This window comes from Harpia harpyja, chromosome 12, assembly GCF_026419915.1.
Source record: "Harpia harpyja isolate bHarHar1 chromosome 12, bHarHar1 primary haplotype, whole genome shotgun sequence".
NCBI lineage: Eukaryota > Metazoa > Chordata > Aves > Accipitriformes > Accipitridae > Harpia > Harpia harpyja.
Genome location: NC_068951.1, coordinates 2,187,037 through 2,214,769, shown reverse-complemented (window position 1 = coordinate 2,214,769; position 27,733 = coordinate 2,187,037). Strand labels below are relative to the sequence as shown.

The window sequence follows — 27,733 nt, the reverse complement described above, 5'->3', positions numbered from 1 at the left end:
AACCTCGTGCCCACCCTCACCCAGGACAGCATGGGGACACGGGAGCCGTGGGACCTGGGGACCCGGGGGGATTTCTCCTGCGAGCTGCCACGGCAGGCCAGGCAGGCACAGCACCGTGATTCGCGCAGCGCCAGGGGATTTCTGCCACGGACGCGCTTACACATTTCATATATGCCTCTCATTTTTTTCTTACAGTTTCATTTAACGCCTGAGCGCGTGCAGACACACCACCTCTGACCTCGCGGGCAGTGGGCAAGAGAGTTCCCACCAAAACAGGGCCATTAAATCCCCGCGCTGATATTTTTTCTCCTCTGCCCCCACTTGTGCCAAGATTTTTGCATTCCCTGTCTGCCTCTGCCTCTCCCACACTGAGGTGAGGTAATGTTCTGAGGCCTTCCCCCATCCCCACCTTTATTAAATATGACCCGCGGTTGATCCCCGCGCAGGGCGAAGGGAAGCTGTGGTTTGGGGAGGGATCAGACATGAAAGGGAGAGCTGCCTGCCCCGCACGGGTCTCACTCAGCAGGGCCACGGGGAGCCCTCCGCACCCCGGCAACCCCAATATTTGCAGCCCTCCGACATCGCAGAGGTGGCGGGGACGGTGGCACAGATGCCACTTTCACCCTCCAAGGGCGGCTGGGTCTGTCGGCACTTTGGTTTGGCATGTAAATGCTCTCGCTCCTCGTCTTCTCCCTCCCGGATGATGGACAGAGCCGTGGCTCCCCTCCTGCAGAGTTTTTGGGATGGGGACTCAGTTGTAGGGGTCTGGTGCCCCAGCTCCGGGCTGAGCCCTACTGTCCCTGTCCCCCAGCCACAGCCATCAGCTGTCACCTGCGGTCCCCAGCACAGAGACCCCACCGGCACCAAAAGCCCACGGACAGCCTCATCGCCGGCTGCGCCACGCATCCCGCTCGGCACGAGGCCGGGCCTGGCAGGGGGGCCCGGGGAAGGGACTTGCCCAAAGGGGGAAGAAAAGAAATGACTTTTCTTCCACCCACGTGCCCCCGGCTCCGAGCGCAGTGAGTCCGGGGCGAACCGGGGCTTGGCAGGCAGCTGGGGTGAGCCGGGCTGCCGCGGGGAAAAGATGCTCCCAGGCTGCTCAGGCGCCTCGAAGGTGCCGAATTTCTCCCCGTCTGGTTTCCACCGTGGTCTTGTCTCACCCACCGGGAGCACCCGGGCAGGGCTGGGGCCCCGGGTGGGCTTTGCTGGCAATGCTTCTCCCAGCTTTTCAGCAGAGCGTCGGCACCGGGGACGTAACGGGGAACCCCGCCGCGTTGCCCTTCCATCTGCGGCAGCCGTGTGGGTGCACCCATGCTGGGGACATCCATCGCCCTGGTCCCATCACCCAGAGCCGGGCAGGAATTCGGGCACGTGGAGCCCCAGATGGAGGGGAGACGAGGCAGGAGCCGGGGACGGCACGGCAGGAGGGAGACGGGAGCGTGGGTGTTTGCTGGGAGCTGCCGGGGGGGTGCTGGGACAGGACGGAGGGGTGGGCAGGAGGACACCCGGCAGCGGCGTTTGTCTGTCACTCTGATAATTAATGCTTCTCCCTTACACTTTGCAAATAACTCACGACTCTCTTTGTCTGGTGATAAATGGCCCCTTTGAAGTTCTCCTTTCTCAAAAGCAAAGCAAAGAAACACTTTCATAATCCGACTTCACCCCCATGTCCTTTAGCCGAGGCTCTGCTGCTCTGGGAGGGGAGGGGGGCACAGGGTGCTGGCAGCCCCTCGCCCGCAGGCGGGACCCCTCCGGGGCTGCTCGGCATCCCCTTGCTCTGCCGGGGGGACAGGCGGCGGGGCTCAGCACCACCTTGGCGTGTTCCCCTGCCCATGGCAGCGTGCCCTTCTGTGCTGGTGGCTTGGCCACCGCGTCCCCTCCCCGGCAGCATGCTCCCAGCCCTCTCTGGGACCCTCTAAAACCCCAGACCCCTCATTTTCAGAGCCTGGGGGCTTCCCTCAACCTCCCCAAGTCCTGAGCCAGAGGCGAGCACCGCAGCTGGGCGACCGTGGGGGAAGCAGGGACCCGCCGTGGGGGGTGTTCGGGGGTAGGGGGGTGCGAACGTGACCCAGCACCCACTGGGAGCCACATGCGTGTCCCCCCGCGGCTCCCAGCCCACGCTCGGGTTCTGCATCGCTGCCACAGCAAAACAAGTTCTGCTGGGCTATAAAAAGGCCCTGGGAGGGGGACAGGCTGGAAGCCGTGCAGCCGGAATCCATGCCAGAGCTCTTGCAGTTGCCACCGGCTTACATGTCAGGGCAAACAATGCTATCTGCCCAGGAATCGCGGCACAACGAACACCACAACAGCGGCCCAAACCCCAAACACGGGGTCACGGGGCAGAGCCCGCCAGCCAGCGGCTCCCCGAGAGGAGCCGGGCTGCCCCACGCACGCGGAGTCCGTCCCGCACGTGGCCGTGCCGAACGGCAGAGCGTGGCACCGGCACGGCTTCTCCCAGCTCACCCAGTTCCCAAGACCCCGGCCCCGAGCGGTGCCGGGCAGGGAGGCAGGGGCAGCCTCGCCAGCCGCCGTCTCCCCACGCGGGGCAAATATTTTGCAGATGCCATTCTGCTTTACCAAGCAGCCGCGTGTCCTCTGACTTTTTATTAATTTTGAGACAAAGAGGAGGTGAAGCGAGCTGGAACCAGCATAGGAGGTGGGGTTGTTTTCTGGGAAAACAAAAGCAGCGTGGCAGCGTGCCACGGCCCAGGAGATGCTCGGGGCTGGAGGAGCTCCACGCTGACGGGGTCCCGTCCCTGGGGGCGGCTTCGGTATCAGCCCCGGCTGCACTGCAGGGACCCCCCCGGCCTGGGTACCCCAACCCAAACCCCGGCCAGCCGCACCATCCCGCGTCTCACCCCGTGCTTATGGGTGCCCATCGGCGCGTCGGTCACCGGCTTCGTGCAAGGACGGTGGCATCGGCTGCGCACCGGGCAGGGGGGTCACCGCTGGCAGCTCTCTGGGCTGAGGGTGAGAGCTGCCGTCGTGGAAAAAGAAAAATAAACCCCAACTCCCCATAGGCAGTGCAGTCAGGTGCAGGAAACCTCCGAGGTTTGCAAATGGCTTCACACCTGCGGCAAGGGCCCCCCGCGGGCACGGCTGCGCCGGCCAAGCGCACCCCAGCCTGTGCTGCAGGTGGGACCCCCACCCCAAATGCCTTTCTCCACTGGGTGCCCTCCCTGGGAGGGTCCGGCCCCAGCCCCCAGCGGGGTCTCTGCCGGGCCGTGGGGGGAGCCAGGAGGGCAAAAATCAAAAGCAAATTGCAGGAGTCAATGGCGCGGAGCCGCGGGCGGCCTCAGCGGCTGCCGTGTGACTTTGATTCCCCTATCATAACCCCGAATTAAAAATTCAGGCAATTACTTGCATGGCTTCCCTCCGATTAGGCTGGGCCTCGCGTTCATTAATGCGGGCGCACAGAGAAAAGCCATTAGGGCAGGCGGCAGGGACAGTTTCGCTGAGAACAGTTCCGCTCCAGGAAGGAGCCAGGCGAAAGCTGAATTTCACACATCTCGGATGCCGCCCAAGCACGGCCAGCCCCGCCAGGGCCCTGAAAGCCACCTTTGTCCACCCGGCGGGTCCCTGGGCAGGCGTCGGGGGTCCCTCGGGGCAGGCGGTGCGAGGAGGAGCATCGCCTGGGCTGGCAGGCTGGTAAAAGCATCAGCTCGGTGCCTGCGGCATCGAGGGGAAGGGACTGACCCCCGAGTCACCGCGATGTTTCTGGCAGTGCCGAGCCGGTCGCCCCCCCAAAGTATTTACCGAGCCCAACCCTGCCCGGTGCGTGGGACCGGGCGGCCGCACGCGGAGCAGGGGCAGCAGGAACGTCGGCGGCTGTTGAATAAAGCTTTTCACGCAAGCCCATCGCAGCCCTCTGCTCGAGCAAGATGCGGCAAGTTTTCCACCCAGCAAGCCTGGTTTTATGAGCAAATTTCAAGTTTCGCATAGTTTTCCCTCCCATTCCAGTGCAAACATTTCTCCTGCCTCCCTGGGAGGCAGGAGCAGGCATCGGGCACATCGCCTCGGCAGGACTTCTGCCCAGCCTCTGCCCGCCATGCCCCCGCGGGAACCCCCCACCCTCCAGCAGCCACCAGTGCCAGCGTGCCAAGCGTGCTCGTGCTTCACCGCTGGGCCATCAAGGAAATTTGCTGGACTGAAAAAATACCAGCACGTCTAGACTGAAATACCAGTCTGGGCTCCTGGGGAGCCAGAGGACCCCTCCAGGGCAGCGTGGGCTCCCTTTTCCCAGAGGTGGCACAGGGAGGCATGACCCCAGGGACACCCCTGCTCCCCGAGCCCCTTTATCACCTCCGTCCCCATCCCTGCTTGGTGCTGCCCGTGCCCTGGGGTGCCTCATGGTTTTCTTCTGCGCTCCTTCCCCCATCGCCTGCACCCTTCCTGCTGTGATCCTTCCCGCAACGGGCTTTCAGCCCCGGGGAAGAGCATCACCTCGGAGCAGAGGTTGGTGGAACGGCCAGGTCAGACCCACCGGAGGGGGTTGGGGAAGGCCGTGCCGAAAGCCCCCTCGCCGGCCATCGCCTCCTCCCCGCGGGCGCTGCCGGGGGCCATCCATCAGCGACGACCCCGGTGCCGCCCTGAGGAGGAGTGACGGGAGGTTGCAGCGGGGCAGAGGGGAGAAAAGGAAAACAGACAGGATAAAAATCACCAAATTAGCGGGTCCTAGGGAGGGACGGCCTGCAAGATAGCGCGGAGCCATTTTTTATGGGAAAGACAGCAGGCGTGAACTGAGCATCAGCCTCTTCCCTCTGACCCCGCCACTGAAAGTCACCCCTGCCTTCGCCACCCCATTGCTCACGTCCCCATGTGCCATTCCTGCCGCCGGAGCCCCGGCCCCGCAGCGCTCGGCGCTGCTGCTGTGACCCGCTGCATCCCAAGGTCCCACAGGGAGAGGAATCCTCCTTCCCCATACTCGGGGCGGTGGGCAGCAGCGAGGCCACGCGCAGGCTGGGTCCCCCGGGGTCCGCACGGAGCACCCGCATCCCGAAGAGCATCGCAGCCCTCCCGCCACCCTGCGGTGTCCCCCCCCCAGCAAGAGCGGGGGGCGATAACCATCGGCCCCACCCGGGGCTGGGAGAAGAAAGGTTGGGTTTATTACACGAAGAAACACGCCTGCACCCTTGTGCCGGCACCCCGCTCGGATCACACCGCTCGAGGGCAGCTCCCCGGCGTGGGCTGTGGGTGCTGCGGTCCCGGGTGGGTGGGTGGATGGGCACCCACGCTCTGCAAGGGGACCCCCCCCCCCTGCACCCTGCGAGGGGAGAGACACACACACCCACACACACAGAGCCGTGCAAGGGGACGCGCTGCCCGTGGCTGCCCCGCGTGGGGAGCCCACGCCGGCGGGACGGCGCTCGGCGGTGGCCGGGGACGTGGTGCCACCTCGTGGCTCGGCGACCGGGGCCAGCCGGGTCGTTGGCGTTCCCGGTCCAGAAGGGGCTGCTCAGAGAGCCAGAGCCGGGAGGCGAGAGGGGAATTCTTGGTTTTGCTCCGAGTCCAGAAAGAGAGAGTTTCTGGGGGTTGAAAGGGGGGGGGGGGGGGGGAAGAATCACTACGTGAAGACAAGGGGAGATGTGCCCCTGTCCCCCCACAGCCCCTGCAAGCCAGCTCTGGTGCCACCAGCGAGGAGTTTTGCCCAACAAAAGCAATCGCTTCAGTTCACCGAGACATCGTCGCACACGGCCACGCGGCCTCTCGGGCAGCACGCTGCGTATTTACTGATCCAGGTAACGCGACGAACTAAAAAGGGCTTTACAACCTGAGCTTTGAACTCCCTGGGTTGCTCCTTGCCGGGTCGCGCAGGGCAGAGCCCACCACCGCGGGCAGCCCCAGGGAAACCCACGGGGCCGCGGGTGGGCACGAGCGCCGTCGGCACAGCACGGCAAAACTCTCCGGGGCTCGGCCGCAGGAGACATCCCGGTGCTGGGACCGGGCGGGCCGGGCACTAAAGCCCCTTTGTTTTCACCCACCCAGTGACCCCGCATGGAAGAACGGGTGGATTGTCTTTCAAACGGAGCCGATGTGGAGCTTGAATGTCCCTTGCCACCTTGGCTATAAATCATCCTGCATGTGATAAGGTAATTACCTTCTCCTTGAAACTATTCATAGGAAAACCTATAAAGCGCCTGGCTTGTAAACACAACAATAAAGAGGCAGGACAATAAAACCTTGGCTGGGGTGGGGAAGGTGCTGCCTTTTGCCGGCCCCGAGCACCTCGTGCTTCACCAGTCCCTGGCCGAGGACAGAGGCTGCGTCCACCCCTGCTGCTCTCATTGACGGCGAGCAGGCGGCACAAGGCGTGCACAGCCCATGCTGCTCCGCCAGGCACCAAAAGCAAGCATCTGACACTAAAGGGACACAAAAAATCATCACTGACCTTGGTATCAGGCAGGAGAGCCCATCCCAGCTCTGCTCCAGCACCCTCAGGACTGCAGCCAGGTACAACCAACAGCAGCAGAACTAGCCCATGGGACTGGGGCCAAGCACAGCTGACCCCCATGACTGATCCAGGTGCCCACCCAGTGGCTTTTTAGTTGCTGCCCACAAAAATTAGGCCTGAAACTCTGCAGCTGCCCCCTCCGCCCTCCTATAACCTGTGACTCCCCAGCAATGCCCATGTGCTGGCAGGAGAGGTGATGCAGCTGTGGGCTGCTCCTGCCTGCTGGACCTGACGGGAAGCAGGGGCGATGACATTTGTCTCATCTTCGGAAGATGCTGGATGGAGTTATTTCCACCAGCCAGAGCGAAAACCAGCTCCTGCCTCTCTGTTCTCCCCTGTGCACACACAGAGTTTTTAACCCAGAGGGTCAGCTAAGGGTGTCCAGAAGCTGGGAAAAGGATCTTTCTACAGGAGGATGACAGGCTGGCATCAATGCAAGACCCATCTTACGTCCCCTTCACAGTCAGGAGGTTTGTAATGAGTGCGTGGGTTGACACCACAAAACCCAGACTCTCTACCCAAACCAGCATCAGTCTTTATTGCTGTAACGTGGTGATGGGTCACGTCGCTGGCTCTGTGAGCAGCCCTGGGGAAAACAGCTACAGAAGAGAGCAGCTAACGGTGTGCACAACCAGCCAGCAACACCCAGCCCGTACCTGATTCAGCTCCTTCACAGATGAACTCTATCTGACATTCAGACACGCTGCCTTATTCTCGTCTGGTCTTGAGGGAGATAGTAACCAAATGTTGAGGAACAGGCTCAGCTGAAACCTTTCTGCTTTAGCATCCGGCAAAGAGTTGGGCTCTTCATTAAACAGATAGCTCACATGCAGAAAACTGCTTATGCCACCTTCAGCCAAGGCTACCCAGAAACTACTTTTGCTCCCAAAGATAAAAGATATTCTTATCTTTCTGTCTGAGAAAAGTTGCAGGTTCCCCAACATGGGTTGAAGTACTGGATGTGGCTATTGAGAAAGCTTCAAACGCAGAGCAGGCAGGCTCCTGCGGGCAGGCTGCTAGCGTGCTCAGCGGGGACACTCGCCGCTTTTTCATCCAGCCACTCCAGCTCTCTGTTTGCCTCTATTGCTCGCTTAGTGCTGCTCAGAGCCCAAGTCCACGTTTCCTCAAAAGCCCTTAGGTGTTTCAGGAGCCAGGTGAGACTTCAAAGAAGTTTTTATAGCCCCAACTGGCCCCACACATCCAGCAAAAGACTCCATTACTCTGAAGGGGTTTCGGATACTCACACTACTTGAGCCCCACTGAAACCAGCGGCGAGGATGGAAAAACAAAGCAGACAAATTTTGTATCCCAAAGAGCTTTTATGACAGCCAGGGCTTGCACTGAGCTCTGTTCAAACATCCACCCAGAGGTTAGGACAGCAGGCACTTAACTCTCAAAGTGCCCCGCAGACCGGCTCATTCCTGGAGGCATTGATTTGTCCCCAGCAACATCAGAGCGCGCAGTCCTCCACCGGCACAGTAAGCACACAGCAAACAGAGTAAGTAACATCACCATGAAGGAAGGGGAAGGGGACACAACTTCAGAAATAGAAACAAAGCCCCGTGGGGTTTAGAACACGACTGTCCCTCTCACAGAAAGGCGACGAAGGCCCGTGGGGAGCACTGCTTGAAGAGTCAAGATTCCAGCCTCAGAGGACCCGCTTTGGATTTTCTGGCTCACACAGCACAGTACCATCCACCTGGAACCGAGGAATGTCGAGTTTTTGGAAGACAGGATGAGGGAAGGCTGCATGGAGGTGCAGGCCAGGTGTAAGACAACAGGAACATAGACAGGTAAAGGCAAAGCGTGTTTGCTCTAAGCTATTATTCAAATATTGGCATATTTGGGTTTATTGCAGGAACACAAGAGTGACAACATTTGCAGTGCTCAGAAAAACACAATTCTTCCAGACCCCTCCTTTACAAACATGATTTTGAATACAGCAGCAATAGTAACAAAATGCTTTTAGATAAGCTGAGAGAAAAGGCTATTTTTATAAAACATACAAAGAAGGAAAAGGCATTTGTTTTCCACACGGTAACATTGTAACAGTTAAGTGTGCAAACAAAACCAAGCGACAACAACATAACAGTTTACTAAACACAAAAATAAAAAATAAAATAAGTTCTGCAGATCTTTTCATCAGGCATCATGAATGATTTTTAATAAGTTTGAAATAAGTTGTTTAATGCTGTCGTAGTCTAACCCCAGCCAGCAACTAAGCACCATGCAGCCGCTCACTCACTCCCCCCCCACCCAGTGGGATGGGGGAGAAAATGGGGAAGAGAAGTAAAACTCATGGCTTGAGATAAGAACGGTTTAATAGAACAGAAAAGAAGAAACTAATAACGATAATGATAACACTAATAAAATGACGGCAGTAATAATAAAAGCATTGGAATATATAAATGATGCACAGTGCAATTGCTCACCACCCACCAATCGATGCCCAATTAATCCCCGAGCGGCGATCCCCCGCCCCCACTCTCCCCAGTTTATACACTAGATGTGGCGTCCCACGGTATGGAATACCCCTTTGGCCAGTTTGGGTCAGGTGCCCTGGCTGTGTCCTGTGCCAACTTCTTGTGCCCCTCCAGCTTTCTCGCTGGCTGGGCATCAGAAGCTGAAAAATCCTTGACTTTAGTCTAAACATTACTTAGCAACAACTGAAAACATCAGTGTTATCAACATTCTTCTCATACTGAACTCAAAACATAGCACTGTACCAGCTACTAGGAAGACAATTAACTCTATCCCAGCTGAAACCAGGACAAATACCACCAAGAAGAAACTTTTCTTTTGGATGCGCCATGTAAATGAAAGCAGTGTTTCTTCTCTGGGTCCAGTCAGTAGTGTAAGTCATTGGTCACTGAAACAGCTGCTCCTTTCTAAGCCTCTGTTAATTCAGTGGCATTGGCATGGTTTGCCAAGACATCTTCTAGATAAGCAGACACTCTTACCCTAGCTTTGCCCTCCAGCTGTTTCTCTATCCCACCAAGATGTTCGATAGCTCCTTTTAATACTCTCTCCCTCTCGTACAAGTCTGTGTGCATTCCTGCTTCATTTTCTTCAACTCCTGATTTCAGATATTGCAACACATAGGATTTGATTGCATCCCCATTTTCTCTTATGGTTTCCCAAATGACTGGCAAGTCTGTGCTCCTTGCCAGACTTAACAAATGAAGCAGAGCCTGGCAGATCTGCGTCCTGAGGCTGGCACTGTACTTGAATTCCAGAAAGTCCTCGGTGTCTTCACTCTTCTGCAAGGCTATCACCAAGGCACTCCAGATTTGGCAGAACTGCTCAGTGGAGCCATAGCATTCTCTCTTGCTAGGGATGGAGAGGGCCATGGCTGATTTGATTCGGACTTTAAAATTCTTGCAGGACTTCACTACTGAGGAAAGTGCACTATATGCTTGCGTGGTCCAAGGAGCCTCTCCTGAAACAAAAACAAAAACAAAACCAAAAAACCCCACCTTTTCAATCAGTGAAAATATACAAAACTGTAAATGTATCTCCTAAATATTTAATGGGCTTACATTACTGTATTTATTCTAGTCTAAATGAGAAAATCAGCGGTTATGAAATGAAAAATTAGTTTAAAAAGTTAATCTTCTGAAGTTTTGTAAGAGGAAAAGTGACATTTTGCATCTATTCACAGCTATAATCCCATCCTCACACTCTTTTCTAACATGACAGATCCAACCAAGTACAGCACAGTTATGCCTGTATTAGCATTCGCAGGGTCTGAGCCTATTTCGCCAGCAAGAGCCCTGGGAAAGCTGACAGCAAGATTCAGCTCAGTTTGCTTTCTCCCCACTTCCTCAACACATTTGTAATGGAGACCTTCTTATCAAAACCACAACCCGCTGTACAAATCCAAAGCCAGTGGGACAAGTTACTCACCGAGTGGCAAGGCAGGGTTCTTAAATACATTCCCCAGTGCGTAACAAGCATTCCAGCGGACTTTCATAGTGGCCTCACTCTGAACAGTAGAAATAAGGGCCTGAAGAGATTCCTCAATGGCTTCCCTAAACCTGGGGTTCGCTATGTGATATGGTTGAAGGAAATGAAGCACATTCCCAAGGGCCCGGACTGCATTACTCTTTACCTGGAACACACATACACAAAAGAAACATTCTGGCTTTCAGCTTATAGGCAAAGATTCTGTCAAGCCTGCTACGAAATCATGCTCAGACCCAACAAGAAGCCCATCTGGAATCAGACTTATGGTGTCTTATCAGATGGTAACTTTCTAAATGCCACCAGAAAGATCATTCCCTGCAAATGGTCACCCTGAAAAAACAAAACAAAACAAAACAACCCAGAACAAAACAAAAAACAAACAAAACAACAAAACGCAAAACGAAACCAAAAAAACCCCAAACAAACCCTGCACTGTGGAAAAGCGCAATCAAATGCCCTGCAGGTCAAACAACATGGGAAATCTCCAAACACCAGCCCTCGAGAGAGGATGCTGAGCTGCAGGACCCTGTCCGTTGGGGCAAAACGCCCCAAAGTAACTGGTGCCTTTTTTTCCTTTTTTTTTTTTTTTTTTTAATAAAAATGCAAGAATTACCTACAGTATGATAACTCCACCCTCTTTTCCCCTCAGTCATACCTTGTCTCTGTCCTTGGATGCTTCAGTCGCAGACCGTAACATTTTCAACAGTAGGAGATCCGAAAATTCCTCTTGAAAACTTTGTCCCATTGTTTCCCTAGCAGAAGAATCACAGTGTGAAAGGCCAGCTCAGATGATCCAACCCCAAAGATGGGATACAATCCTTTATAAAGGCGTATGAACAACCTTCACTCTTTAGAAGCTAATATGTAAGGCAGACCTTACTACATGTGACCACTATGTTTATTAATTTAAAACCAAACTATCAATGCAAGAAAGCTGGTTAGCAATGCATTAAGTCTGTAATAAAAAACAGAGGGCAATGAATTGCTCAGAGGCAATTCTGTAGCAGGAATATATGATAACTATTTCTCCTGTTAAAAATGTAACAGTAGGTTAGACTTCCTTCAGTCTTTGGCTTGTGGAAGTGTTAAATATTTATTAATTTTACTTCTGTGTTATGTTGAAAGTAAAGTAACCAGGGAACATGCAATTACACAACCCAACATACAAGAAATAGAAAACTGAAAAGTAAACCCGGAATATACTTCAGAAGTAATGATTAGAAAGACCTAAACCCAAGCAGTTTAGTAGAACTCAACCCCAGATGGATACGGGATACTTATAATACAGTGTCATACACTGGTAGGCACACAGGCTGAAGAGTGGTTAAAAAGAAGCATCCAAGCCAAATTTCGGCTTTTTTGATACTAAGTAGATCAGTACCCTCTGTCTGATGCTACGGGAATATGGGCAGAAAGAGGAGTTCCACAGGCCAAGGCGTGCTTACGTACATGTTGATGATCAGAGTGTCTGTAAGATTGCCCAGGGACCAAGCTGCTTTGGCACGGACGTTCGGAGACTTGTCATGGAGGGAATTCAGAATGGCATTTGCTGTGTCTGCCACAAACATCACATCCTATTAAAGTAAAAACTGCTGCAAAGTTAGAAAGTTTTAAAAACTCAGGTGATTTCCTTAGTAACATATACATTCTGTCCTTTCTAGGGAAAATGATACCTGCACAGAGGCCAGCTCTATTCATATACTCTACTTTTTTAGGTGACAACTTTTAACCTGTTTATGGTGCTCTCTGTACAGCTTTTTTTGATCTTTAATTAACAGTCTAAGCCTGCATGCTGACCAAGTTCACCACTCTCTTGGGTAGCTGTTGCTGAAAGGTTTCAATGTATTACTTAATTGCATTGGTGCTTTAGTTACTTTGGATTTTAACATAATTATCTGGCCTGCCAATCTTATACTCATCAAATCCCCCTCTTAGGAAAGTAATTGCTTCTCCAAACCCCCTGTTGCGCTGCCTGTCTAATCTTCTCTTCTATGGCATACTACATTTCATTTTCATCCCCTTGCCTATGGTAAAGGATTTTCGTTCAAAATATTTTGGAATCAAATTTCAATGTCAGCTACTGCTTAATATTTTTATTACAATCACTCATTTAAGGCCACATCACAAAAACTAGAGTCTTCCAGCTCAGCCAAGCTAAGATCAATTTTTTTGTGGAAACAAAACAGCATTTTTCTCTAAATAAGCTTTACTTCTTAGTTTTAAGCAATACCGAAGCCTTCATGTTAAAAACTTGTTAAACTCTACAGAGCGCTGTACAGCTGTTCCCTTCTTCCCAGCTCTACCTCATCTCTTGCAGCTCCTTTGTTCCAACCTAGCCTTTCCCACTTCTGTCTCTGAGAGCTTGGGGAAAATCCTGACCTCCCTCCTTTTGCTCTCACTTATGAGGCACTCTGGCTTCTGCTTCACCTCACTTAAAACTGCACTGGTTCTGTTCACCACACAAGGCAAGAGCAGGTCTGGAGACAGTAAGGAAAAGCTATATACACACTACAGACCAAAAGCAAGAAGGAAGGCCAATTCATTCCAAAAGAACTCATGTCCCACATCTTACGGTTCATCAAACCCATTATAAAATGGCTTAAAATAAGAAAAATAGGCCAGTTCTGACCTGCCGAAGGCAAGAGAAGAGGATGTAGACTCCAAGCGCACGTGCGGCAGCAGCTTTTACCAGCGGGTTCTCACTGTGGTTCAGGCCAAGAAGCAAAGTGACACACAGTATCTGCTGGTCATTCTGCAACGATAAGCAGTTATAGCAATAGAGAGAAACCGAAAAGATCTCTGTCCCACAAAGACAGACAACTGACAAATACTCTGAAAGAGCCTAATATGTGGAACCTATACAAGCTACCATTCAGAGCGTATCCTTTTATTTAAGTAAATTGACTGGCATTTCGGGGTGCCACACAGGAAACCGGAATGCTTCCAGCAAACATGATCTTGTTGCTGTTAGATAAGACCACAAAGGAAACCAAAATATTAACTATCATCCAAACACAGAAGGCATGGCCCATCAGAGGTAAACCAGACTGGATAAGTTGCTTTTTCCTGACTTACTTCACTCTTTCCCCTTCATTAACGAGGACAGCCAGGCAGATTAAGTTCATCCTGGGCAGATTGTCAGTTTACCAACCCATGACAAAGATCTTTGTTTCATCAGAGCAAAGGGTCAGAGTGGGCACTGACTTGACCCCACATGGCCACAGGGACAAGAGAGTGTATGGGATCAAAGTACAGGGTGATGAAGTACATGCTGTACTTGGAGAAACCAGACGGAGAATTCCAGAGATACTGCTGTACTAGCAATTCTTGGGCAAATGAGATCTGGCAGACTACTCCCTATCAAGAAGGGCACAGTGACATAAAAGGAGCTGCACAATGCAGTGGTGATACACTGCCAATGCTTTCATGTTCAAAAGCATATTTCATGTTGCAAAAGGAGAGTAAGGCCAATATATTTGTTTGCTTCTGCCAGGGCAATCACCACAGTTCAGTGTTTTAAAAGCCAGCCAAAAGAAAAAGCATGCATGCAAATTTGTGAACGACGTCAGTTCATAGCTGTTAGCTCAGCTGTCTCTTCAAAGACTTAACCAGCAAAATAACAGCCCTTCACCCCTCCCTCATGCAAGGAGATTCTTGCCCTCCATCTCCCATCCATCATCACCAAGGCTGAGTATTCATGGCAGGGCCAAACAGCTTCTGTGACCCACAGTTTAATTGTTTTGACAGACTAATTACTCCCTACATTGCCTTTTCCAGTCTTCAATAGTCACAACTCATTCAGAATGTTAAGAAAAATCCTGGTTTCTCTAACCTCTCCTTACAAGTTTTAAAAGGCTTTACACTACTGTAATCTGGTAGACAAGAACAAAGCATCAACAGGTAAAAATGCCATGCTTAAAGGAGTGCTCTCTCACCTGCAGACTGCTGAAAGCTTCTGGCAAGATAGAGGACAGGGCATCACAGGCACTTGTCTGAAGAGTTGCATGTGGAGAGTTCTGAAGAGTGCCAGGTAAAGGGCCATTTAGCATCATAGTCCAGAAAGTTACAACCTACAAAAGAAGCAGCCAGGTTTACCTACTTAAACTCAGCAATTATGCCTAAGTTCTATAATAGATTGTCTTTTCCTATGATCATCTTTAAGACACACTTACAGCAGGTAGCATAATCACACGTGAAAGTGACTACAACTGTTTGGAAGCCTAAAATACTTAGCATTCAGAAACATTTTAAAGACATTTTAGTACTGCTATCAAGTACTTATTCACCGAGTTCTGTTTGTTTCCTTCTCAAGGCCACGTTCACTCAGATTAGATTGCATTAGGTAGAGTAATGATTCCATTCTTGAATCCACACAGCTGGGTATTTTCATTTGCCTGACAATTTACATTCGTATCAAGTAGCAGGAACCCGGTGCTACTGGACACATTTCCTATCTTGTAGGGTCACTGGTAATGGGCTCAAAACTTGGCATATGCCAAAGAAATTTTTAAACTTGCCTTCTGTTCACAGAAGCAAGACTTAAACAGGCCTACTTTACTACTAGAATGCCAGTTCCTCAGCTTCCACAAACTTATACAACAAACAGCCTCAAACAATGGATTTTTCTGAAACCACATATATTATGGTTCTGGCCACTCTCTCCGTACCTGTGAGCAGCCAGAACATGTAGGCTGGCTCTCATAACAATGCAAATTCACCAAAACTCTAAAAGTGTATGTCTGGGTTTTATGCAGCAGTAATGACACATGCAAAATTGGCGCTGTTCTTCCAGCTTTCTGAACTTAGAGCAGGCAGGAAGATGAGGGATGAGAAAAGGCAGAGAGGCAGTGTAAAGGGGTCATGTAAAAAGGGGAAAAAAAAAAAAAAAAAAACAAAATGAACACACCTGCCTACAGACAAAAGCAAATGCCAAAATAATGCAGGAAGTCTACAAAAATTGTACATATCAGCACCTATAAAGCTACAGGGTACCGAGTCCCTTTCTGCTTTCCTGCAGTTGATTTATCTGTATCCATGCCAGTGACTTTGCAGAGAGCTCAATAAAGGAAGCTTAGTGAAATGGAATCTCAGACGGAGCCCACACACTTACCACCCTGACAGGTACTCTCTGATCAGGGGCAACGGCTGAATCGGGTTTGTACTGCTGTAGTACCCCTGTGCCCAGCTCCTCCAGAAGCTGCAAGGAAATAAAAAGCAACTAGGTCTTTATCAGGCATGACTCAAGTACCATGGAACTATAGCAACCTTTACCTAGGACTATACTTACTTACTCAGGGAACAAAAATAAAAGATTCAGTATTGTTTTGGACTCTATTCTGTCCCTGCTAGTTTAGAAATTAGAGGAAATGCCTTTCTTACATAAAGTCTCCAGCTAGAACAGCACAACAAATTGCCATGCAAAGAGGAAATCTCCCTGAGCTTTCCTTTGGGTGACAGACTACAGTTCCTGCATCAGCTGATGCTAAATCAGGGAAGAGCCAGTGTTATAGTCCTTGCATATCCCAAGCTTCCTGGTGACTCAGCAGAGCAACAAAATTCTGCTAAGATTTCAAGACTGGAAGCAGAAGGTGCATTTCTCAAAGTGTCAGGCTACTGCATTTCCCAAAGAGCTCCTTTACGGTGTGCTACATCACACACACACATAGATGCTCTGAATATTCATCACTACCCAGCTGTATTTGCAAAGCACACTAATAGATGAAATTGACTTGGTAAAACAATGTTGATGTTTCCCCATGCTCTTACTTTGGCTCCATGAAGCTGAATGGATGGATCCATTTCTTCCATGCATCTGCAAGCCACTTCTCCAAGTTCTAGGAAATAGCTCTGAGCCATAGGGAAATAACCTTTTACAAGAAGAGCCAACACCTAAACACAAACAAAGAGATTCCATTCAGCATTTTTTCCTTCTATTAAACCAAAATACCCCAAATACACACAAAGAGGATGTTAATGGACTAATTAACACTGGGTCCATATACTAAACTTGATGTAACAGATATGCCTTGCAGCACAACTTCTAGAATACTACAGCTAATTAAAAACCTCCCTATTCCACTATCTTGTCCAAAAAAGGGCCACAAAAGCACTATCAGGTAGCAACACGATGAATTATTTACTGTGAGGTCTCCTGTAACTAAAAAACTAAGCGAGAGTGCCTATAAGAGCAACACATTCTGTATCTCCTGTAATACTGCTGCTGCATTCTGTGAAGCTGGATTTAACAAATATTCATTGTTCCAGAAAAAGAGTGAGACTCCTTCGGATGCACATTACAAAAATCTTACTATTTTCTGTGGTTACATGAAGAAAAACAAGGCCAATTCTCAACATTCACAGGTACTCCTTTAGTTATACCAGCATCACTCCATAGCTCCTTGCAGACTGTTCTTTGACTGCAGGGTTCTTCCCCACAGTTTTCTAGCAAAACTTTAAATTCTGTATGGAGGAGTTTGCATGGGGAAGACTCACAGCCTTCACCAGATGCCAGTACACACAACCAAATAATATTTAAAAATAACGAAGGTAACAAAAATCACAGGAAGATGACCTTGCTGCAACAGGTTTACTATGGGACAGTTATGCTGTGGCCACAGGTGCGGAATCAAAATGTTACTGCTCTTTCAGTCACAGCAGCTCAGACATCCTGCAGTAGCAAATGCGTTGGCCTAAATCTCACTGAAAGAGCTAGGAGCAAAGGCAGCCCACGACTGAGGCTTGGCTGACATGAGGCTATTTGATATTGTACCAAGCTGTTCATTTTACAAGCTAGCTGTTCATCCCCACCTGTAAGGATTCTAGTCGAAGGGGACACGGTTCATAAACGCTGGAAAAGGATGGAAAGTTAGCATCGCTGTCAGAACAGGAATCCTCTCTGGGCAGAACAATGATGGAAACACAGAGACGGAGAAGCCAGCATGGTTCAGAAGATGTACATCCTGCTGGATTATCTGGAGGCTCCCCTTCTGAGGGGAGTGCTTTTCTCCACTGCTCAGAATTAAAACGGTGAGGGGTTGCGCTACCACTGTTATTTAGCCCTGAAGAACTGGGCTGTTGCAAAAGTAACTGCACCTCTGGTAAAGGTGCTTGGACAGATACTATAGCCCCTAATAATGTGAGACTAGAAACTCGAACATTAACATCTGCAAGAAAGAACAGGGTGGGGGAAGACAAAGCCAATCCGTTAGCATCTCACTGACACATCAGCATGCTTCTTCAGCAGTTTTCAGAGAAGACAGATCATAACATATAATTCGACTGCAATACATATGTTTATGTATTCATGAAGCGCAGGGGTGGGGAGGGGGGGGCGAATCCACAACTATCTTGTAATAACCAATGCTGAATTACGATGTAACACATACAAAGAGGCTCCAGCCAAACAGAATGCAAACCTTTATGACAAATGTATGGCTTTATCTGGTTCCAAACTCTTGTCAGCAACCCAGGTTTTAAACGGCTGTAAGGTACATTTGAAACCAAATTTGCAAGGCACTGAAACACATAAAAAAACATACATGGAGTGGTGGTTAAAATGTCAGCCTGGCCTCCAAATGATTTGTTTTTACATTTGCAATTTAGCTCATTTAGACAGCTAATTATCGGAGGGCACCTGAAAACAAATGCCCCAATTATCTGCTCCAAAACTTGGCTCCTAAGAACAAGTATTTAACTACTGTGACCTGGCATAAAGACCAAGGAATTTCAATTGCCCATGGAAAGCTTTTTTTGCCAATTTGGATTCCAGTTTTAAAGCCAATGTGAGTCTTCAGAATCATTTCATAGGTTCGTTCAGCTCAAAAAAGACTACACGAAAGAAATACAGGAACAAGAGAATTTTGCTGAAGAGAAAAGAGGCCCTAGGACTCTGTAGAAAGACTCAGTCAATGAAGCCTTGTGAAATGACAACAGTCTATTTCCCATCACCACCTTTGTCCTCAACAGCTACAATAATTTCTGTGCAATCTTTAAGACTTAATCTAGAGACCAATTATCATCTCTTGGGCAGCATTTGAAACATTTACAGTACAGTTACCTTGACTATTTGTGTCAGTGTTTGAGAAGAGGATTCTGCCACCAGGGCTAGCAGCAGGCAGCGGTGCAGCTCCCGGATGCTAGAAGCAATAGTTACAGAGAAGGGAGTAAAAGCTCTCTTGTGATCATTAGCGTCTTCAGCAACAGAAAGAAACTGTTTAGAACCTTCCAGGATGGCTGAGAGAACTTGAAGAGCACAGGCACGGGTCTGAAATGATAAAACATTTCTGTTACCCACTTTTAACACCTCCTTCGAGCTGATGGCGAATTTTAAAATTTATGAAAGTCTCTTTCTCCAGCAAGAGAAAATTCAACTCCAACTATCTTTTCTCACAACTTTAAGCAGTATACCAGCAACCCTTTGTTTCCTTAACCAATATATCCTCTTTTATTTCTGGCGGTACAGACCAAGCAACACAGACACAGTAGCCAAAGTACTTACTGAAGATTACTATGCTTAAGATTACTATGGGAAAAATACAATGCTTTTTCTACTCAGAACTGCCTCACCTTTGGAGAAGGGTCCTTTAAAGCAATAGTCATCAAGGACACTGACTGAGGGCTGCCAATACCAGGTGCATCAGGAACAAATGCTGACCAGTAGCCATAAAGGACTCTTTTTTCTATTGATTTTATAGCAGAGAGGAAACAGGCTAGAGCCCCTTGACGAACATTGGCTTGATAAGATCTTAAAAACAAACAAAAAGATTAATGAAATAGCAGCAGTGAAAAGTAATGAACTTAACTTCTTTCACTTATATTAGTAGCTAGCTGTGACACAAAATTTTTTAGACTAAGAACAGGAAGAGAAAGAACAAATTTACTTTCAAACCAATACGAGTTACTGCCTTCCAATTTTCTTGTATCACCACATAAATCAAAAGGGAAAGTGATTTCTTCAACAGTTTTGATTAAGAACAAAGCGTTAGGATCCTGTGGAAGCGTAAGAGTCTGCACACATGTAAAATCTGTGCCCAATCTACAGGAACAAAAGGTATGCTTTAACATGATACACAAGCTTAAATTCTTATGAACAGTACACTCCGCTACCATGCTTTACGTTTACATGAACAACAATCACCTCATTTTGCTCTGTATTCCACCTTCAGCATCAGAATATTCCGACTCACTGCTGCTGATTCTTTTCCAACTAGTATAATGTGAAGACAAGTGATCCTTTCCAGCAGGCACATGTGCAACATCTGATGCATGAGTACGAGGATCTGAAAAAGGACTGTTCTGCACATCTCCCAAGTGTAATTTCAGCATGTCTGCTCCAAGGACTGCTTCATTTCCTGCATCACCCAAATCTTCTTTTCCTTCTTCCCCAAACTCTCCCTTCTTTTGTTTCCCTTTGGACTTTTTTCTTCGGTTCTGTTTAAGACAAAAAATGATTTATTTTTTTTTTTTAATCTTTTGAAATAATATCTAGAAAGATGTCCAAACATTTTACAGTTGTAAATCTAAGGGAAAAAGGTCTCATCTGAAAATAAAACTAATTGCTAATCCAGAATAAAAGCAGAGTTTAATATAATAAATCATGCCCTTTGTATAGTACATCAACATCAAATTATACAAGTTTCTAAATGAGTTTTTAGATGAGATTTAGTTTAACCAAGAGTTATCACAGCTATTTTGCATCTTCTGATGCAACAGTACTGCACGTAAGTGCAATTATATGTATGTGCAATACTGTACATACAGAAACAATCACTTCTTTAGTATCTGAGTTTGCAAACTCTGCTCATTAGTAGCAACAGTAACATCAGTGTAGTAATACCTTAGCATAAGCAAGCAGTTTATATCCGAATAGCCTCAAAAATTAAGCTTTGGCCTCTTCATCAGTAAAGCAAAAGATTTCCATGAAAACTTCTAGTTAAAAATCATATTTCACACAAAAGTGATTAAAGAAGAGGAACAGTAAATACTTCTGTAGTTCCTTTAGATTTACAGTAGGTTACTTAACATCTAAAAAGAAACAAGTCAACATGACTACACAGCTTTATTCTCTCTAATGTCTTTCAGATAATCGGTAATCCATAATGTTTACAGGGTTAAAAAATAACCTGTAGAAGGATTAAGCAGAACAGATGGGGGAGGGGGGGAGAAAATCAGTCTCTAGATGAACTTGACTTCCCTAAGAAAGAGTCAAACAATTGCACAAGTATTAGGAGAGAAAAGGTAACTTATAAAATAAAAAGCTTTGGCTAGTCTGCACGCACCAATCCCATGTCTGCAGGCCAAGAATTCTTGGCTATAGATGAATAACTGATGCAAACAGCTTAACTCAGGAAAACCAATCTCTGCAGAGCCATTTGTTCTCGTCATCTGAGTTTACAAAGCAATTTTACTCAGTGCAGAGATTTATAATCAATACCTTTAAAGCAAAGAATGTGAAATGTATCACACGCTCAGAGCAAAAAGAGCCTGTCAGCCACTAACATCACGTCAGGTAACATACAACAGCAACAAACATGTGCACAATGAGCATGCGGTAGAATCAGTATAATTTCAGCCTACCCCTGTCTGCTTAAAGGTGGCCGGTTCTGATTGTTCCTGTTTGACGGGTGACCTTTTATCATACTGAGGTAATGGAGCCGGGTACAAGGCTGTGGGCATTTCTATGCTCAATCCTGGCAGTCCATGAAACATACATTTCTAGAATAGTAACAGAAACGTTAGCATTCTTTCCCTTTTTGATGCACAAAGATTTACTGTATATTTACTCAGGTGTTCATCAATTTTCAGTTGGGCTTATGATCCTTCCCCCATGCTACGTAACAGCTATGCAACATCTGAAATTCAACTACAACTAGGATTTTAAGTAGGTCCAAAAAAACAAGCCTCCCATCTTTCTCTCACATTCTTTTGTGGGAAGTGCAGTTAAGATGCTGTGAGAGAAACTCAATGTCTTTTTCTTTATATCTCACACTACATTTCCCCCCACGCTCAGGCTTCTCTGCTCCCTCTTTCTCATCTTCTCCTACTGTCTCGCACTTAACAAGCATCTGGAACATGCACCTTCCAGTGTCTGCCTCTTTCTCCAGGTGGATTTAAGTATTTACCTTTAATACTGCAAGAAGAGATCCAATTTGGTCAGTTTGCATTAGTTTCATCTTCCCACCATTGAGAAGCGACTGGATACCTTTCAGTGCATTTTGCAGTAACTGAAAACCGAAACACAGAATTACTTGCTTCTGCTTCCCAAAACACGGAAGGTTCACATCTTTCAAGTGACCTTCTAGGCAATTACGGTATTGCTCTACATGATTACTGGGACAGTTACTTATGTTTATTAAAAAAAAAAAATTAGACTATTTAAGCAAAATCTCAGTTGACAATATTCCAAATTTCATATATTGCAAATTCCAATATTCCAGCAGCACAATTTCCTGATTAGAGTATTCTAGACAATTAGACTCACACTTACCATGCAAAAAGTGATGTCATCTACATCAGAGGTTTTTGAAGACTGCAGAACACTTAGAAAAGTTTGAAAACAGACACTTCTGTAGGACTCATCCAAGTAGGGCTGTCCAGGCACACTAGAATTAAAGCAGGAGACAAATGGTTGGATTACAGTCTGTCCCACAGCTTTATAAAGTTACACAAACTCGGATCCAAGCCCTCTGCTAGACTGAAGAGCACAGCTCCAGATGGATGGATGGCTCTTTGAAAGGGATCAGCTCTACCACTATAAAGAACAAAAGGAAACCTGCACAAAGAGCTAGTACAATCATAGTATGCCTTACACCTACTCTGCTTCTGTGGCCACCTTCTCAATTACAATGACTCTCCAAGCATAGCTTAATAAGCCGTCATGCTTATAAATGCTTTTTAGGCAAAATCTGGCATTGAAAAGGGCCTAGAATGACTTTTGCCATTTCCCTAGTTTCCATGAAGTCTGGGCAACATTAATGTGCTGAAACATTTTAATATCTACTTGACTCACTGCATGAAGACAGAGGGCAACTGCATCACTTCATCTTTGCTACCTTTAGTACCATTTGGTAAGAGCTGGCCATTGTTGCAATTGATTTAGAGTCATTAAACAAATTCTTTTGTAATGGATTCCTAAGCACCTGGTTCCAACGCATGTTTAATAATACTCACAGGACAACTCTAACATTGCAAGTGATTTTCCTGAAATTAGAATCAGAGAATAGTTGAGGTTGGAAGGGACCTCTGGAGATCATCTAGTCTAACCCCCTTGCTTGAAGTAGGGTCAACCAGAGCAGGTTGCCCAGGACTGTGTCCAGTTGGGTTTTGAATATCTCCAAGGATGGAGACTCCACAGCCTCTCTGGGCAACTGGTTCCAGTGTTCGATAATCCTTACTTTTTTTGTTGTTGTTCTTATGTTTAATCAGAATTTCCTGTATTTCGGTTTGTGCCCATTGCCTCTTGTCCTTTCACTGGGCACCACTGAGAACAGTCTGGCTCTGTCTTTCTCATTCCCTGCCATCAGGTATTTATACACATTGGTAAGATCCTCACTGAGTCTTCTCTTCTCCAGGCTAAACAATCCCAACTCGCCACATAGAAAAATCATCATGAGCCAAACTGACAGATGTTGTATTTATTTACATGAAGTCTGAAGAACTACTTAATCTATAAATGCTGAAATTCCAAGCTTTTGTGTTTGGGTTTTTTGTTAGTTTGTTTTTTACAAAAAACAAGCCATCTGTTCAGGGGAACTATTAACCAAAAAACTCTTTGCAGCAAGTCCAAATATCTATTGCTTTTATTAATTGCTTGCTTGCCCACAGTCTGGGTCAAAATTCTTCCCATATAGCAGCTAATGAAGATTTGATGTTGCTGTGGCATCAGCATATTTACATGTGGAATGGAAAAATGCATGAATTGCAGAAGAATAACTGACAATCACTATAAAAACTTGTAGCTGACCATTTCTTATACAAAATTAACCCAAAGAATCACTGCAGGGACCAGACAGCACAACACTTTTTCTTTTCTTCCCTAAACTAACCTCTGTAACATTATTTCTGGAAGACAGAGTTTACAGTTTTATCCACAGATGAAACAATATCTTGGAGCGCTAAAGTTTGACTTTTCAAATCCATGCATATACACCTTACTGGTCCTGAATTTGCTGTTGCTAGCACAAACAGAGCAGACCAGCTGTCCACGCTGTCAGATGTACATCTTCTAAAGCATCCACTCCACCATATGAAGAGGGTTGTACGCACCTGAGACACAGGTTTGCCATGCTGCGTACTGCTGCCCTCCTGAGTTCCACGTCTGGCTGAGCAGAATCACTGAACTGCACCAAGAGCCCAGTCTTGCCCAGCAAATCCGGGAGATACTAAAATAAACCACCAAAAGTCATTAGGGGTCAGTGCTCTTCCCTCAGCCTCCTGGTTCCTCTGTTTGGTAGCTAAACATATCTAAGCTACAAAAAAAGATATGTCAACTGCAATTTCAGATTCCATAGACAAGATTATGTTTATAAAAAAATGACATGAAAATATTAATTTCCAAAGTTCTCTTATTTTGTATTAAGAAAGCATCAAGCGTGAGCATAGTTCAGACTGAGTCCCAGTTTGTGCTTTCTTCCCAGATATAAAGCTAGGTTAGTAACAACGGCTGTACCAAACTGCTACAGTTACATAGGCTACAAACCCACACAAGCTGGCAGCTCCAAAACTGCTAGCGTCACCACCCCGTGCTTCAGCCCGACAGCAGAAACTGCTCTGCAAGCTGCCAAGAGCTGGTGACAGCAGGAGAATTCAACATACCAAACACTATCAGTCACACTGCAGCAACAAGGAGCTTCGTACAAACCTCAGGATTGATACCTGATAGTCTCCACTTTGAAATGGCTTTGAGCCCACTGCACACTAAAGATCTGATCTGGTTACAGGATAAATTTCAGGATCCTCAATGGAGCCTGCTGAGTAATGTGCAACTTGAAGCTCCCCACGTTCTTCCTGCCTGATACACAGGCACACCAGGGTGGTTAGTCTGCAGACTAACTCTGGTGTCCTTCTTTAATAGTGTGCCTTTGGCTCAAGCCAGTCCCTACAGCTGCAGCCTGCAGGTATAGAGGTATTTGGCATGGGAAGAGCCTTGTTATTTCTTGATTATTAGTATACACACCTATCACACCTGAAATACAACTTTTCCATAAATATCAGTCACTATTTAAATGGGATCTAATCTTAGCATGAAAGGTAAGGCAATTTGAGAACATGATACCTTTTTATTCTTTCTTTGGGGTGGGGGGGGGCAGGGGGGTGAGAGAAAGCAGAAACAGCAAAAGGGTGCAAATATTTTTGTGGTTACTTTCTCTCAGCTTGTAAACTCACTTTCTGACATTTAGGTCCATTATTGTAAACAAGAGCTGCTAAGGCTTGCAGAATTTCAACATGTGTCCAAGAGCTGCACTGCTTAAGAGCAGAGATGCAGTAGGAGAGAAGAAAATTCAAGTTCTGTTCATCGACCATCACCTGTTGTAACAGAAAAGGACTGTGGTCAAGAAAACATCATCATGTACTGCTGGAGTCAAGATACGCAGATATACTGGTTACGGATTCGAGTGATCTGGCTGTTAAAATTGCACACCGTCGCAGAATCAGCTAACACTTAAGAAATGGATAAATCAACCCAGGTGTCCTATAACCAAGAGTATTTCTGATGGCATATCACTTCTGACCAAGAGCCGTTTTTACATGAAGAACCATGCAAGAGCCACAGATCAGAACCTCAGCTAAGAATAAATAAGCAATACAGTGAAAATCCGAGAAACTCTGCATGAAGGTCGGCTCCATAGCCCCGTAAAAAGACAGAAGGCCTCCCCGGCTTAGTGGGGGACCAGGGAGCCAGTACACAGGGAAAGGAGGGACAAGGCCAAACTTTTCATACCTGAAACCTGTTAAGCAAGTGATGGATAAGCTGACAAACTTTGCTGACAAGATGTTCCTGATCAAGGTGAACCAGCTGACAGGCCTGGGCAAGCAGAGCACAAACATCCTGGAAGAGAAAGCCTCAGTTTATTATTTAGAGACTACAAAGCTAGGGCGGAAACCACATCATCAGCTAAGACTTTGATCACACAACCAAATCTCTGTGTGGATACCAGTAACATCAACACAATGCACACTGATAATGTAACGAAACTAATGAAACTCCAACTAGTGAGCTTCCCCTCAGCTATCTACAGGCCTTCATCCCGATGCAGGGATATGCTGACACGGATTCAAATTGCAGGAGTGCTGCTCAAACAATACCACTTAAACACTGGAGCAAAATCAAAGCCAATAATAATGGCAAAATTGAAAGAATGACGTTAGGTCAAGGAACAGAAGGAGGAAAAAAGGAGCACTGACCAAAAAAAATCAATTAATTCCAAAGTGCAAAGTAAGCCTACTCTGGAAATAAAATGAAGACGAATTGGTAAGTCAGCACTGTTTACAGCGCAATAATGAAGTACAGTGTGTTCCCAATGAAGCAGTATCAATATTGCAAAACTACAGCATTCAGCTTTCAAGGGCTCACTTTAGGACTTAAAATTTTCAATTGTTTGAACAGTAGACTGTGAAAATTGCCAAGTCCCCGGGCCTCCAGTCCCACCCACTGGCGTCACCCACCACCTCCACCAGCGCTCACAGGCCACGCGTGCCAACCCGGCAGGGTTTCGGCACACGGCAGCAGAGCTCACGAGTCGCCCGAAGAGGTGGGGAAGGGAACCGGGGGTGGGCGAAGGCAGGAGAGAGAGAACGTGGTCGTGGGGAGGAGAGCGGAAGACGTGCAGGAAAACCCGTGGCCTTTGGCGAGCTAGCCCGTGGGGTGCTGTGGGGTACCGTGGGGTACCGTGGGGTGGTACCTGCAGGGCTGCTCCGTGGAGGCACGGGGCGAGATGGCTGCGGCCGCCTCCACGCGAGCCCGCGCACACCCGCGGGTCTGCGCACCCACCTTTGAGGGGCACGCACGCGCGTGCCCCCCACACCAGCACCCACGCAGGTGGGCGAGAACCTCGCCGAAGCGTGCGCTCACACCAGGGCGGGGCGCGCGCACCCGCGTGACGTGTACCTTCCCGTGACGTGCACCCTCCCGTGACGTGCACTCTCCCGTGACGTGCACCCTCCCGTGACGTGCACCCTCCCGTGACGTGCACCCCCGCGTGTGAGCGCTTTCTCTCCCCCCCCCACCCGCCCCGAGTGTGCACGTCCCCGCGGGTGCGTGCCCGCCAGTGCAGACGGCGGGACCACCCGGCGCCCCCCGGCCCCGGTCCCGGCCTCGGTTCCCCGGTACCTGGGGGCTGGGCCCGGCCGCCGGCGCCGGCCCGCAGCTCTCCGAGATGAGCTGGTCGAAAAGCAGGTGGAGCTCGGTACGGCGGCCGCCGTCGGGCCGCTCGGCGCCAGGCTGAGGCCGCAGGGCGCCCAGCCGCGCTAGGTAACGGCGGAAGGAACCGCACGGCTCCGGCTCCTCCACCGCCACGGCCGCCATCTTCCTCCTTCCCGGCAGCGGCGCTATGGCAACGGGGAGCACTTCCGGGGCGGGGGGCGGCTACGGGGGCCGGGCGGGGCGGGGCGGGAGGCGCCGGGGTCCGGCGGAGGGAGCGGAGCGGAGCGGCGGGGGTCCCGGACAGCGTTTTCCCCAGGGGCCCGGTTTTCTCCTCGAAGGAGGCTGGGAATAAGCGAAGGGGGAGCCCCGGGGGGTCGCGGCAGGCTGGGGGTCAGGGCAGGGGCGAAGCCTGCCCCGGCCTGGCAGGCCGCACGGGCAGGGGCTGCGGGCCGGGGGGGGGCGTCCGGCAGGCACAGGGCCCGCCGCCGTGACACGGTCGCGGCCGTGACACGGTCACAACTGTGCCACGCTCACGGCCGTGACACGCTCGCGGCCGTGACACCCTCACAGCCATGACATGCTCACAGTCATGACACACTGGCAGCCGTGACAGGCTTGCAGCTGTGCCACGCTCGCGGCCGTGACACGCTCACGGCCGTGACACAGTCACAGCCGTGACACCCTCACAGCCGTGACACACTCACAGTCATGACACACTCGCAGCCGTGACAGGCTTGCAGCTGTGACACACTCACAGCCATGACATGCTTGCAGCCCTGCCACACTCGTAGCCATGACATGCTCACAGCTGTGACACCCTCACAACTGTGCCACCCTCACAGCCGTGACACACAGCCGTGATGTGCTCACAGTCATGACACACTCGAAGCTGTGATGTGCTTGCAGCTGTGACACGCTCACAGCCATGACACGCTTGCAGCCCTGCCACTCGTAGC

At 48.9% G+C, this 27,733-nt stretch overlaps 1 protein-coding gene across 2 annotated transcripts; it reads right to left on the bottom strand.

Moving 5' to 3' along the window:
• Window positions 1-8,285: 8,285 nt before the first annotated feature.
• Window positions 8,286-26,980, bottom strand: HEATR6 (HEAT repeat containing 6). 2 transcript variants are annotated; one of them, XM_052804212.1, is made up of 20 exons: window positions 26,745-26,980; window positions 25,356-25,463; window positions 24,800-24,940; window positions 23,681-23,796; window positions 21,903-22,017; window positions 21,538-21,639; window positions 20,993-21,130; window positions 19,554-19,846; window positions 18,983-19,160; window positions 18,474-18,680; window positions 17,833-17,932; window positions 17,225-17,580; window positions 16,184-16,306; window positions 15,528-15,614; window positions 14,353-14,487; window positions 13,047-13,169; window positions 11,867-11,991; window positions 11,073-11,169; window positions 10,358-10,562; window positions 8,286-9,890 (listed from the first exon to the last, which is right to left on the bottom strand). In XM_052804212.1, exons 1-20 carry the CDS (start codon window positions 26,937-26,939, stop codon window positions 9,340-9,342), a joined length of 3,495 nt encoding a protein of 1,164 aa, XP_052660172.1. In that variant the 5' UTR covers window positions 26,940-26,980; the 3' UTR covers window positions 8,286-9,339. The 2 variants fall into 2 exon arrangements, with proteins under 2 accessions (XP_052660172.1, XP_052660173.1); XM_052804213.1 differs by lacking the exon at window positions 26,745-26,980 and adding an exon at window positions 26,406-26,423.
• Between the last annotated feature and the right edge of the window lie 753 nt (window positions 26,981-27,733).

Excerpts from the sequence above, each read along its gene's own strand:
- HEATR6 (XM_052804212.1), bottom strand. The coding sequence starts at position 26,939 with ATGGCGGCCGTGGCGGTGGAGGAGCCGGAGCCGTGCGGTTCCTTCCGC. Across the intron at positions 24,941-25,355 it reads ACTTGCTTAACAGGTTTCAG|GTGATGGTCGATGAACAGAA; the intron begins GTATGAAAAGTT and ends CTGTTACAACAG. Across the intron at positions 16,307-17,224 it reads TTCGACTAGAATCCTTACAG|GTGTTGGCTCTTCTTGTAAA; the intron begins GTGGGGATGAAC and ends GTTTGTGTTTAG.